The sequence below is a fragment of the Antechinus flavipes genome, chromosome 4, assembly GCF_016432865.1.
Source record: "Antechinus flavipes isolate AdamAnt ecotype Samford, QLD, Australia chromosome 4, AdamAnt_v2, whole genome shotgun sequence".
Taxonomy (NCBI): domain Eukaryota; kingdom Metazoa; phylum Chordata; class Mammalia; order Dasyuromorphia; family Dasyuridae; genus Antechinus; species Antechinus flavipes.
The window spans coordinates 373,717,674-373,733,094 of NC_067401.1; the positions used below are offsets into that span (position 1 = coordinate 373,717,674).

General features: G+C 35.2%; 1 protein-coding gene across 2 annotated transcripts in view; it reads right to left on the minus strand.

Moving 5' to 3' along the window:
- RPS6KC1 (ribosomal protein S6 kinase C1) overlaps nt 1-15,421 on the minus strand; it is a 213,771-nt gene that overhangs the window by 91,729 nt on the left and 106,621 nt on the right. For both annotated transcript variants that reach the window (XM_051998401.1, XM_051998400.1), the window contains exons 8-9: nt 9,245-9,366; nt 1,944-2,036 (exon numbers count right to left, since the gene is read on the minus strand). In XM_051998401.1, coding sequence (XP_051854361.1) covers nt 1,944-2,036; nt 9,245-9,366 — 215 coding nt within the window. The remainder of the gene's footprint in view (nt 1-1,943; nt 2,037-9,244; nt 9,367-15,421) is intronic.

Here is a 15,421-nt window from a genome sequence, read left to right on the forward strand (position 1 = left end):
CCTCATTCATTCAGCTGTCAATGTAATTCTCTTTAAACAGAGGTCTGATTATGTCACTTCCATCCTCACTTACATATACTCAATAAACCCCTTGCTAACACCTCCAGAATCAAATACATAATCCTCTGGTGTTCAAAAGCCTTCAAAATCTAGCATTATCCTCTAAATTTCTTATATTTTAGACACCCATCCCTCCCCCAAATCTGTTCTTCAACCCAGTGACATCAGGCTCCTAAGCTATTCCTCAAACAAGGCACTTGTTCTTCAGCTGAATCCATGTTCTCTCTCCCTCATCTCAGCTTCTTGCTTCCTAGCTAAAATCTCACCTTCTACAACAAATTTCTCTCAACCCCTCTTAAGTATCCTTTATATAGTTCCCTGTACATTTTTTTTTGGGGGGGGGCATGTAGTCTTTCCCCTTAGATTGTGAGTTCTTCAATGGAAGGGACTGACTTTTGCCTTTCTTTGCACCCTATGGCACTTAGCACAGTTCCTGGCATTTAATCAATGCTTACTGATGATCTAGATCTAGTCTTCATTCCACCATTTTCTAGTATATGACTCTGGACAAGTCACTTAATTTCTCTGAATGTGAGTTTCTTTACCTATAAAACAGAGAAAATAATAAGTGTACAAACTACCTCACAAAGTTGTCAAGAGGGAAGCCCCTGATAACCCTTAAAAGTGCAATCTATGTTAAAAAAAAAAAAGTGCTATCTATAAATTACTATTATTGCAAAGTCACTCTCCTCTCATAAGGTATCAATCTAATCAATCTAACAACCACCACATATGAAAAGCTATTGTGAAGCTCAAATGAGAAATATATATTCAAGAGCTCTGAAAAATATAAAACACTAGAAATGCAAAGTATTATTATTTTGACAAATAGAAATAAGCTGAAATATCAAATGTCACTAAGAGTCACCATACCTGATATACTCCAAGTGGAATACTTCTTTAAATTTGGTCTTCAGGTTTTATAAATCTGAATACTGCACTACTAATTCCAAGTCTCTAGTTCAATATTCTACTAAATGAAATATTCTGAAACAAATTACTTGATGAGTTATATCTAGTAATGTTTCTCTATAACAGATAATCTCTTTTCTGAAAGACTTCACTAGTAGCCACTATGCAATTAACTTCAATGTTCTATAAAATTTTCAGTTTCAGTATAGCATCATAAATCTATTTTACCATATCAGGATCACTCAATAAGTTTTGCTAAGTATCAGAATACTTCATAATTTCTAACTCATGGTGAAAAATAAGTCTTCATGAAACTAAAAATATGTATCTTCAATATTAAATAAAATAGTTTCTTTTGTTAAGTGTTGCTACATGGCAATTTAATCAACTACATAAAAACCAAACAGATTATTTGAAAGGATATTGTTTGTTTCTTTAATTACACTTGGAAAATATCCTATATGCCAATAGTTATGTGCTTTAGTAGTGTGAAAGCATGTTAACAGTAAAACCCATCTTGGATTTGCTATTAGGTTTCTGGGGAATTTTCCATTCTAATCCCCAAATAAATAAGAGAAAGTTATTTATTTCTCTTTGACTACCAAGCTGAGCATGCCTGTTAATGTTGAACAGTACTGAATCACTGTTCCCCATTAGTCACCCCTAAAGCACAAAAGGCACTGGTTTATCTTTTCCTTGCTCTAACACCCAATACTTTCTAAAAGGTCCTACTCTTCTGAATGCCACCAAACATGTACCTTCTCCTTTAGCTCAAATATATTTTGCATGACCTTACATGAATTGCTTAGATAAAAGCCTTTTTTCTTCTGCTTTTGTTATTTTAAAGTGCAGATGCATTTGAGTCATTTTCTCCTTTTGTTTCATATCCTTAAGATCCAAAGCTTCAAAGACAGAATGTCAGCATGCAGTCGATTTATGACTGAACTCTTGAAGAGACACTGAAGAATTACCTTGTCAATCACCCCAAGGACTCTGAAGGCCTTCAGTTCCTCGGCAGGGCTCCTTAGGTTCCAAGAGGGCCTTGAACTTAGTGATCCTGGAGGCTAATGGAAGATATCAAAGATTATACATCAATCAGGGTGGTACTTGAAGGAAGGCTGCCTGCTGAAGCAAATGCCAAACTGAAGGAAACTAAATTTATCATAAATCAGAGAGAGGAAAGATGAAAGGAGAAGTTTCTGTTTGTCCTTAATGCAAAAAAAAAAAAAAAAAAAAAAAAAAAAAAGTTGCAAGTAAATAAATCAGGATAACATTGAAAACAAAATTTTAAAAAAGAAAAATTAATGAGTTGATATAGTTTCTAAAGCTGTAATTCAACTCTGGAGTATGCAGCTATAATCAAAATTTTTAACAAATGGATCAGGGGCCCAATAGTCAATCACAACCTTACATTTATCCCAAACATCACCATAGTTATTTAGAGGTAAAATGTAGACAACATTTTACTAATACAACTATTTGGGGAGGAAATTCAACATATGCCCTATGCCCTTTATCATATAGATAGATTCCTTAATGAAGCTTAGTATAAATATCCTTAATAAAACACAGCTTCTGGAGTTCCCCTTACGAAGAAAGAGCAGTTATGTGGTATAATAGTTGGCGTGCTGAGTCTGAATGAGTTCAAAGCTATCTATTACTATACTGTCCCCATTTTACAGAAGAGAAATGGATGCATGTAGGATCTTAAGTGACCTGCCCAGAATGACACAGCTACTAAGTGCCTGAAGCAGGATTTAAACTCAGGCCTTCCTGATCCCAGTTCCAGCATTCTATCCACTACATCGTCTAGCTGCCTCTAGACAGGTAGAGAGAAAGAGAGAAGAAATACAGAAGTCTGTAATGGATGAATAAGGAACATGAACATAGTGTTTTAGAAAGCTGCAGGTTAGGAAATATGGGTCAAAGAGGTTAGGGAAGTTCTGAACAAGGGATGGAGTGATATGATGAAAACTTATTTAAAAAGAGGAATCCGAAGCCAGGGATGATGGTACATATCTATAATCACTGCTGCTAGGGTGGCTAAGGCTGAGGTATCATTTGAGTTTGGTTTTGACTCTAGGAATTTAATTCCTTCCCCAGGAAAAGCTCTTCACCTGAAATAAAGTCATCATAGAGACTAATTCTGCTTCGAAACTCAACATGCTCTCAGCAGACTAAGTTTTCTTACCCCACTGATTGGGGGGCGGGTGGGCAAAGCAATAACCCCCTCCCAAAATCTCCCTTTAGAAAGTGTTCAGAATTTTACAGCTAACTTCATTCTCTACTGGCCATTCTCCACAAACACTTCTCCCTCTAGCTACCCTTTCAGTTTCTTTTTTGTGTATTGTCTTTACTCCTTAGATTATAAGATCCTTGAGGGGTATTTTTCTTTCTTATTTATATCCCCAGTCTTAGCACAGTGCTGAGTACACAGTACACACTTAATAAATGTTTACTGATTACTGACTTGAGCTTGAGAGTTCTGATCTGAGGCTGAAATCTATTAGGTCTGACACCAATACAGATAGCAAGAAACCCCCCAGGCTGCATATGAAAGGGAGAAATGATCCACGATGGATATGGAAAAGGACAAAACTTCCATGGCAATCAGAAGTCAGACTGGGTCTGTAAATGGTCACTATACTTCAGTCTGGGCAAGATGGGGAGACCCAGTCTCAAAAAAAAAAAAAAAAAAAAAAAAAAAGAATATAAAAATAATATGAAGAATGGACTGGAGTCAGTAATTTATAAGTTCCTATTCTGTTCACTTTATTTATCTTGCTTTTTGACAACATGGTTGATATAGAAATATGTTCTTCCTGACTTCACAAGTATTATAATACTGCTTGCCTTCTCAATGGGATGAAGGGAGAGAATTTAGAACTCAAAAAAAAAAAAAAAATCAATGGTAAAACTAATAAATGAATAAATGAAGGGGGGAGGGAGGACAGAAGAGCAGGAAAGAGAAGTAGTTCCAACCAGGTATTTGCTGGAAACCAAAACATTGACAGTTCACACAAAGGGTTTTTTTTTGTATTTTCAGAGCTCCAAGCCAGAGAAATGAACAACAGCAGCAAAAAGAAGAAAAGAAGTATCATCATAAAGAACCTTATGCTTATTTTTTTATATACAGGGCTTTGAATATAGTTTTTTCAATTGGAATAAGGAATCATAGGTTTAAAGAGATTTTAGAGAATTTTAAGGAAACTTATCTCAAATTTAATTATCTCATTTTAAAAGACAAGGACATAAGTCCTAAAGAAGTTAAATAATGTGTCCAAAGTCAAAATTTGGTAGCAAAGTCAGTACTAGAATCCAGTCTCCTGGTAATTCTACAATAACTTTTTTGGAGGAGGGGAAGGAATCATTGCTCAATTACACACTTATTCAGAATTCCTTCCACCACACCACAAAAGAGATTCTTTAGCAATGATGAAGATTAAAAAAAAAACAACAATCATGTCATCTACTCAACAAATACAATGGATTCTATTGTATTTTTAATTATGTTACAGAAAGAGATATAACTACAATGTTTATATTAATAAAACATTTTATGATATGGTGCAGTAGATGAAGTCTTGAACAGCAATTCCAATAATTTTTCAATCAACAAGCATTTATAAATGCAAATACCCATATTTAGAAATGTGTGCATAACATAAGAATACATATCAGTATACCTATAGCATGAACAATATGAATATGAGGTGATTATGAGAGGGAAAGCACTAATTGCTGGGGAAATTAGGAAAGTCTTGTAGAATGTGGCATTTGAGCTGAGTGTTAAAAGCAACCACAAAGCAAAAATGAGGAAGAAATCACTCCAATCATGGAGAACTGTCGGTGTAAAAAAACATAAGGATGAAAGATGAAGTACCATTCGTATATAACTTGAAGCAGGCCAGTATGGCTGTACTGTAGCACCCATATAAGGGAGCAATGTAAAAGAAATCTGGAAAAGCAGGAGGACATAAAGTTAGGAAAAGTTTTAAATGTCCAACAGAGGAGTTTATTTTTGATCCTAGAAGTAACTAGGAGCCGTGAGACTTTGTTGAGGAGAGGGATTGACAGAATCACACCTCAGGATTCAGAAAATCCTTTGTTTCCTTGATAAGAAACAGAAGACTTCTATTTCTCCCCTGCCTTTTAAATATATCTTAAGGACAAATGGAAAGTGTAAGGAAATTCTGTGAGTTAATACCCCAAAGACTGAAGAAAAACAATCAAAAAAGAGGTATAATAATGCCAAAAGAATCTTCTGGATTTTCTATTAACAATAGATGATATTCACAAGATGAGGACCAGAATATCTCTCAGTTTTCACCAAAACCTAATATTTTTAAATTCTACAATAACTTCTTTGGGGGAGGGGAAGGAATCATTGCTCAACTACACATTTATTCTTAACAAAAAATTTTTATTTTATTAATGAAAAAAAGTGAAAGTATCCAACCTGAAATACAGGCAAACAGCCCAACTGGAACCAAAAATAATGCCAGTAGTAAAATTTAAAAAGCAACATATACTTCATACCCAGAAAAAATTAATAAATTGGCATTTATTATAACAATATGAACAAAAAAAGAATAAGCATTTATTAAAAGGTTATTAATTACAAAGCACTGTATTAAGAGCTGAGTATACAAAAGGCCAGACAGTTCCTCATCTCAAGGAACTCACATTCTAATAGGGAAAGATTGTGTTTGTGTGTGTGTAAAGATGGGAAAGGAGGGGAGAAGAGTGGAGGAAGACAGAAAGAGAAAAAGAGACAGAGAAACTGAGATAGAGATAGAGATAGAGATAGAGATAGAGATAGAGATAGAGATAGAGATAGAGATAGAGATAGAGATAGAGACAGAGACAGAGACAGAGACAGAGACAGAGACAGAGACAGAAATAGAGACAGAAATAGAAAGACAGAGACAGAGAACTCAGGCTTCAGCTATAAAAACTATGTAATTATAATGATCAAGTCTGGCCTCAGAGAAGAGCCAATACATCCTTTCCTTTATTGTGGAGGAGAAGAATTATGGGTAGGGAATATAGCATACACTGTCAGACAAATGATGTTTAGCTAAATTGTTAGGTTTTTTTTTATTTTCCTTTTTAATCTTTGTTACAAGAAGATTCAGTGGGTAAAAGATGGAGAGAGAGCTATAAACAGAATTAAGAGAAATAAAAACAAAAGATACTGATAAAAATATTACTGCAGTGTTTATTCACAAACAAGAAGCATAAAAGAAATTCACAAATTCCATATATAAATTTTATTTTTTTATTCAGATTTCATGATCCCATGAGAAAAGCTTATTTATATCTCAGACAATGTACCCTATTTTTAACCCACAAATTTAACTCCTTTACTGTCATTCTTTATGTATTTTGAATTTTTGTTCCAAAAAGTATTTCTATTTTTTTCTAGAACACTAGAAATTTCTCAGTCCATTCAATATCAACCTCAAATGAAACAAAACCAACTGTCTCTTTCAATATGACTTTTCAATTTCACTTCAAACAACTCCTTTATTTTTAGCTAAAACCTGATCCTTTCACTGTTCTCAGGGCCATTTAATATAGAAAAAAAGGAGGGAAGACTCTTGCAACCCATTCTGCTTCTTTTTTTTTTTGGTCTAAAAGTCTTCTGCAATGAGTAATACCAATGGATCAAGACTATAAAAACTGAAAGATGAAAAAATTAACAAACTAAAAAAGAATAAAATGAGATTACTTTTGCAAAGATAGATTAATGACACATTTTTGTTACAAAGAATTTGGTTTGGTTTTTTTTCCCCTCTAATAGACTGGGAAGAAGAAAAAACAGAATTTTGTCAATTAAAAAATTATACTTTAAAAGAATACACACAGAGGCTACAATATCACCTATATAAAAAAACAAAGTTTGTATCCAGATGTTCTAAAAGTGCTGAGTGCTCTAAGATTCCTTCTTGCCCTCAAACTTATGATTCTGATACTTTGTGCACAATGAGTAGGAAACAATACTTCCTTTAAAAATTAAAAAATAATAATGTTAGAAAGAACTAGAAATCAATGAATATATAAACTCATTTTATAAATGAGAGATCTCAAGATATAACCTTGTGCATCTATAAAAATAACTGAGTGATAAGACCTAAAAAAAAAAAAAAAAATAAGTTCAAAAGGCAATTAGGCAGAGGGTTTAATAATACAGGGCAACTAGGGAACAAAGTTTTAGACCTGAGGTCAGGAAGACTCATCTTAACACTAGCTGAATGACCCTGGATAAGTTACTTAACCCCAATTGCTCCAGTTATCTCATTTGTAAAATGAGCAGAAGAAAATGGAAAACCACTCCAGTATCTTTGCCAAAAAAATTCCAAATAGGATCACAAAGAGTTGAACATGACAAAAACATCTGAACAACAAATAATGAAAACCAAATGATTATAAAGGAAATGCATTATTACTTCTCTCCTAAAAAACAAAAAAATCTTACTATAAAGCCGCATGTTCCAGCATAGCACACCCTTTCATTCTGCTGCTGTCCCTCTTCTACACTTTTTCAAACTCATTGTCCCCAACATTCCTCTTTCACCCTAAATCAACCTTCTATTTTCCATACATATTTCATTTGTTGTTGCTGCAATACCTTTCATATGTGTGCCACACTCCTTATTGAGAAAGCTTTCCCTTCTCTTCTCCTTTAATTCATGCTCTTCACTCTTTCCAGAGCTGACTCAAAGCTTACCTTTTCCGGGAAGCTTTCCTGAACCACATCCATCACTCTGTTCTGATCTTTCCTTAATTAAAGAGCCCTTCAATACTTATGCCAAATTATTTCAGATTTGCTCATACATTTTTCTGTTATTATGGCACTGCTACTTTGTGAAATGTTGACTTTCTATATACATAAAACTACTAATTCTCCTACCTCTAAAGAGGACTTCCCCAATTTTCAGATAATTAAGAAAGCCTACTTCTAAAAGACAATTGAGTACTTCACTGTAAAAACTCTTCCAAAATAATTTTTTTTTTGTCCTAGTCTCCTAGGACTGGTGTGATTAAATACAACCCTACCACTATATTTGGTTTCCATTAGATCCTACAGTTCAGGGGAAATGTGAAATATCTTTTGTAAATCAGACTAATAGCAGGTGACATCTTAATAAAAAATTCCAGAGTTGGTCAAAAAAGACTGAGTTAAATTAACAATAGGGAAATGGAGTATAAGAAGCATAACTAGGGATTAGTAATAAATGTGTGTAGAGAGGGACAGAAAAATAATTTTTGTAACCTGATGATTTTGTAAATTATATGCATGATGCATTTTGCTTATATGTGATTTCAACCTAAGATCCATATTCACTATGTTATGCCCTATTATTATAGTCACACACACCCACCCACACACCCCCTTTCTTCCTAGCCATTAATACTGGGAGAATTGAGTCAGGAAAACCTTGAAGCTCTGGCCACTTTATATATCAATGTATCATTAAATACATATCAATGTATCATTAAAAACCCCAAGTGCCTTATCTCAATCCTAGTTGGGATAATTCCCCCTCCTTTTGAGCATTGCCCATAGCCTCACTGTCTCCTGCCCTCTGACCTTCTTATCTTGACCCTTATCCTGTCAGGATTAAATTATGATCCTTTCCTGGAATTATGGCTTGCCAGCTCACCCAGTGTCCTCACCCCCCTTAACACGCCTTTGTTTCCTCTATAAGACTGTATATACTCAGATTATATATTTTGTTTGCAAACCCTGTTTAGCTAAAACCTTATTAAAAAAAAATTCCCGCCCTCAGTTCCTCTGGACCAAATGAATGATGAACATGAGTTCCATTCAGTCAACTAGCTTAAAACTCTCCACATTAAAAAGATTAAAAGCCAATCTCTGTCTTACCTCAGTTTTTTGGGCATTACGACCATTGTCATAAATGACTTGGATAAAGGAATTTAAAGCATACACATCAATTTTGGTTTTTAACTTTGCAAATGACATTAAATCAGTCAGAATGGCAAAGCCAAAAGATAAAAAAAGTTAAATTAAAATTCAATATAAAGGGTCCCCCTTGAAGGAGGAATTTAAAATAAGAAAGAGTTGTTTTCATCATGTAGCCAAAGAAAATGAGAGACATGATTTCACAGATTACTTGATAATGTCCCTTGCACAGATGTAAATATGAGACAGATCAAAAACAGATTTTTTTATAAAGTAAATATGGTACAAAACTAATTAAAACTTCTACTTCATCCATTTTTAGAAAAATAAAAGCTGTACCTGGGATGATGCTCCATCACCAAGGTGTGGTTTTAAATAAAAACCAGAGAGGTGCTCAGCACGCATTAGATATTCTGCTGTCCGTTTCTTCACTGCTTCTCGTCTAGTAGGACTTGACTCACCTAAGATATAAGAAAATGAGTACAACTTATGCTAAGATAAAATAAATTTGTCAGCCAATTTTTAGACGAACCTAATTTCTTGACTACTCAATTACTTGACTGCTTGATCATTTTCCCCTTTTCTTTGCTCAGTAACATTTCTACCAGAAAAAAAAAAAATCAACTCAAAATTAACAAGCAGACTGAAATTTAATGAATGAAATTAGATGATTTCCATGTATTTTTATTTATATTATTATGCTTACCTCCCATTACTAAATATACATAAGAGCTGGCATAATGACTCAAATTTCCTTAGGTATCTAACATACATAAATTATTTTCAACATATATACTTGAGCTCAACTTTGATACTTTAAGCTTATACTAAGTATCTGCAAATAGAAATAAACTAATTTTTTCTAACTTTCTCCCTCAAAAACAAATTCTACAATGAATTTCTTTCTTCTATAAAGAGCAGACTTTTTTAAAACACCAAATTCTCAAAGAACTATTATCAAAGGATCACATTAGGAATAGGGAGAGACCTAAAAAAGACTATCAAGTATAGACCCCTCATTTTGCAGAAGCAAGTGATAGGATATGAACAGGAAGTTTTTCAAAGAAATCAAAGCTATTTGTAATCATATGAAAAATGCTTTAAATCACTATTAAGAGAAATGCAAATTAAAACAGCTTAAGGTACCACCTCTCACAAGTATCAGATTGGCTAACATGACAGAAAAGAAAAATGACAAATGCTGACAGAAATGTAGGAAAATCAGGACACTAAAATACTTTTGGTAAAGTTGTGAACTGATCCCCAATCTACAGAACAATTTGGATCTATACTCAAAGGGATATTAAACTGTGCCTACCTTTTGATCCAGTAATACTACTTGTAAGTTTATATCCCAAAAATTTCCCAAAAAGGGGGGAAAGTATCTATTTGTGTAAAAATATACTTATAGCAACTTTTTTTGTGGTGGCAAAGAATTGGAAATTGAGATAATGTTCATCAATTTAGGAAAGGGAGTGAACAAGTTGTGGTATATGATTGCGATGGAAATATAGTGCTCTAAGAAATGATGAGTAAGATGTTTCCATAACATCTGGGGAGACATATATGAACTGATGCAAAGTTAAGTGAACAGAAACAGGAGACCATTGTACACAATAACAGCAATACAAGGCAATGATCAACAATGAATAACTTAGCTATTCTCAGCAATACAATGATCCAAGACAATTCCTAAGGACTTATGATGAAAAATTTGCAGGGGTCTAAAAGCAGGAATCATGCCATGCTAAGGGACCTCTCTTTGGCATTGTTGCCAGCCAGGACCCCTACCCATTGTGAAGACATTCTCTTCTCAGCATTAACCTCTCTTTATCTCTCTGCCAGGATTTCTCTTGTAGGATCTTTATCTCTCTGCCAGGACATTGCCACTGAAGAAGTCAGTGTCCTAGCAAAAGCTGACTTAGCAGTGCCAATAAACTTTCCCCAGTCTAATATTCTTTCACATTGGACCTGCGCCAACCAAAGAGGGATTTCCACAACTCTCTGCACTGCCACTAACCTCATCATTTGGTTCCCTGATGGGAAATCGAAACATTTGGTTCCCTGACCAGGAATGACCTACCTCATAATAAAAGAACCCTAGAGACTCAACTGAAAAATTAAATAATAACCTTAGTAAAGTTGCATAATATGAAATAGTCACACAAATATCAGTATTTCTGATTGTGTAATATGCATAATAATATATAATGATATATAATAAAAACTAGCAGTGAGATAGAAATTTTTCACTTCAAATAAATATAGAATGTATAAAATGTAGAAAGCTTTCCTACCAAGAATCACACAGGAATTATATGGATAGATTACAAAACATTGTTTACAATAATCAAGAATCTCTCCCCTCTTGACTTAACTCATTTTCTGAGAGGAATCACAGCCTTTACATTCTCCCCCTACTCCACCATCCAATTTTGGGAAGTGCTGTGTCACCCAAGGCTCCGACTAATGCCCTGGGCTTGGGACTGCTAGGAGTTCTGATCCCTCTACTGCCACCCCCATGACCGTGGCCTCCACTTGGGTTCAAGCCACTACTGCTGATCCTGTTCTTCCTGCTTCTCCTCTGCTGAGCACACCAGCAGTTCCATGCCCCTTCCAAGAGCCAGAGACAGCCACATACATGGTCCTGCAGGAAGCCCCTGACCTGCCGGGCAAGGGACACAATCTCAGCAGTGTGGTCTCTGCTGAGAGTCTGGCTCACTGCAAGCTTCACTGGGGAGGAGCTGCCCACGGCCAAGGGCAACAGTCTCTTCCCCCTTTATATTATTATCTTGGGTTACAATCACTATCTACTGCCTTCATTCTTATTCAAATGACACCAAAAAAAGAGCTAGGAAAAAGCACAAAACTATATAGAAGGACTCTACTACTCATGCTCAACCAGGCCCTAATCAGCAAGACAATAACTTTATACCTCCCAAATCAATTTGCTATCACATTTTTTTCTGAAACCTGCTTATGATTCCTTAAAGCTCCCATGGCACTCCTTTCTCCCACTCTTAGCTGAGAATCTTGCCTCATATCTCCCTGAAAAATTTGAGATCATTCCTGAAAAGCTGTCTCTTCTCTAGTCTTCATCTGACATCTTACCCCTAATACAAAGAAATAGTTCTAATTTTGATTATATATTTTGCACAAATAAATCCAATGGAGCTAAGATAAAAAAGGAAACTATTAACTGAAAAAAAAATCAAAAAGAAAAAAAAAAGAAAACATCTCTTCCTATATACTTTATACAGTTCTTTTTCATTTTCTCCAGCTGACTAGCCCTGTCTTCTTCATTCTTTTACTAATCATTAAAATTTCTCTCTCTCTCTCTCTTTCTCTCTCCCCCCACCGCTCACACAAAATATATAATTATGTATAAATTCATATATGTATAAATATATAATATATAAATATATTTTATATAATATATATTTTGAGAGAAAAAGAGAGACAGACTTCTTTCATGCTGCCTATAAGCAAACCCATGTCTTTCTCTCTCATCTCCAAAGACTTTTCACTTCATCCCAGCTAATTATTGTGTTGACTTCTGGTAGAAAAACTCCTTGAGAAAGCCATCTTAAACCAATACCTACATTTCTTTTTCCTCTCAATCTCTTTTTAAATTTGAAAAGACTACCTTCAAATCCATGATGAAACTATTCTCTTCTCTTCAAAATTACTAATGATTTCTTAATTATCAAACTTAATGACCTTTTCTCAAGCCTCATCTTTCTTAATCTTTTGGGAATTTTGACATTCTCAAACATGTATCTTTGTTACTGTCATCCATCATGTAAAAAAAGAATATTCAAAACCAAACAACTTTTTTGTTATTTTGTCTTGTTTTACAACACATAAAGGCATACAGTTTTACAAAATGGTGTTGGTGGGTGTAGACTGCTTAATTTTTAATCACCCCCTTATTCATACTCTCCTCTCCAGGCTTTGTGATGCAACTCTTGCCTCGTTCTCCTCTTACCTATTAGACCACTCCTTTTCAGTGTTCTTTTTGTGGTCTTCATTAAGGCTAGTGAATATCTCCCAAGGCCAAGTCCTGGATCTCCTTCTCATCTCCCTCTGTACTATCTCACTTGGAGATCCCATTGCTTCCTTTAGATTCAATTATCATCTATATGAAGAAGATTCTCAGAATTCTCAACCTCTACTCTTACATGTCCAACTACCTATTAGACATCTGGAAATGGATGCTCCATAGAAATTTTAAACTTAACAGGTCCCAAACTGAACCTATTATTTTTCCTCAAAATTCTCACTGCTGCCTTTCTTCTTTCTGTTGAAGGTATTACCACCTTCTCAGTTCAGGCTCTGAACCTTGATACCAACCTCAGTTCTTCACTCTTCCTCCCCCACTTTACATAGATAATCTACTTACTGTCAAGAACTTCTGATTCTATTTTCCCCCATCTCTTATATGTTTTCCCTTCTTTCCTCTGGCATTGTGACCACCATGGTGCAGGCAGGTTCTCATAACTTCATGCCAAGACTACTGTGAGAAACCTGTAGTGGGTCTCCCTGCTTTAAGTCTCTCACCATTTTGGTCCATCCTTCACTCATCTATCAAAATGATCTTGCTAAAGCACAGTTTTGACCATGTCATCCTTCCTCCCATTCAATAAATTCCAAAGGTTTTCTATTACCTCCAAGAGCTTGGATTTTAAGCTCTGAATAATCTGGTCCCTTTCTGGTTTTCTAATTTCTTTCACTTTACTCCCCAACATGTGCACGATAATCTTATGACAATGGCCTCCTTGCCCCCAGATGATATTCCAACTACTTCGATTATGCATTTTCTCATGCTTGAAATTCTTCCCTTCTAATCTCTGCCTCTTGGCTTCTCTAGTTTCTTATAAGTCTCAGCTAACATCCTACCTTTTGTGGCTTAGCTGTACTATATCTAAAACTGTATTATAAAGCAGTAATCATTAAAACCATTTGGTATTGGCTAAGAAACAGAGGAGTAGATCAGTAGAATAGGTCAGGTTCACAAGAGGCAAGTCAATGATTATAATAACCTTGTGTTTAACAAAACCAAAGATTCTGAAGAGGGGAGCTTGAAATTCTAAAAATCCTTAAAGGAGAAAATCTCCTTCAACTCTGCCTCAGTGAGGGACCCCACCCCGAGGGACAAACAGTTTCATCCTTGTTATCTAGGTGGGGTCGGCTCAGTCCTGAAACTCATTGAATTCTATTCAAATTCCAGCTCAAGCTGAAACCCAGGGATGAGCCAACTTGGGACTCCACCCATGAGTTCCTTTCAGATAAAGCTCCCATTATAAAGAGCCAAACTAAAACCCTCTCTTTGCAGAGATTCCAAACATGCCAGCTATGCTATGCTATGCCATACTATGCCAAGGAGCCTCTGTCCACTGGAATATTCTTTCCAGTGCCATCCTCTCTTTATCCTCACTTGTTTCCTAACCAGACTTTACGCCTCTCTGTCAGGATTTCTAACCTTACTTCCAATCCACATAATAAACTTCTTTTATCAATCTAGGTTTTCAGGTCTGTAAATTCTTTCAGAGAACCTCTGTGCCATCAGAAGGGGATCCCCAAAACTCCCTACCCCTGCGCCAAATCCTGAGAGGTTGCAGGGGAGTCAAATCTCTCCATTTGGTTCCCTGAACCCCGAACCTGCCACTAGACTTATCATTTAACTCCCTTGACATCAGAAACCCTAATCTCATTTTGGTTCCCTAAACCTTATCAACTCTATCTTCTGGGATAAGAACTCACTATTTGACAAAAATTGCTGGGGAAATTGGAAAATAACATGGCAGAAACTAGACACTGACCAACACCTAATACTCTATACCAAAATAAGGTTGAAATGGGTTCATGATTTAAACATAAAAGGTGATACCATAAGCAAATTAAGAGAACAAGGGATAGTTTACCTCTTAAATCTATGGAGAAGGAAGGAATTTATAACCAAAGAAGAACTCAAGGACATTATGAAATACAAAATGAATAATTTTGATTATATTAAAAGGTTTTTGTACAAACAAAATTAATGCAGATCATAAGGGAAGCAGAAAATTGGGAAAAAATTTATATCCAAGGGTTCTGATAAAGACCTCCTCTCTAAAATATATAGAACCAAGTCTCAAATTTATAAGACTACAAGCCATTCTCCAAATGATAAATGGTCAAAAGATATGAACAGAATTTTCAGATGAAGAAATTAAAGCCATTTTGAGTCATATGAAAAAATGCTTTAAATCACAATTGGATAGAGAAATGAAAATTAAGCCAATTTTGAGGTACCATTTCACACCTCTCAGATTGGCTAAGACAACAGCAAAAGATAATGATAAATGTTAGAAAACTGGAAACAATACATTGCTGGTGAAGTTGTAAACTGATCCAACCATTCTGAAGAACAATTTTGAATTATGCCCAAAGGGCTATCAAACAGGGCATACCCTTTGATCTAGCAGTGTTTCTATTGGACTCATATCCCAAAGAGATCATAAAGGAGGGAAAGGG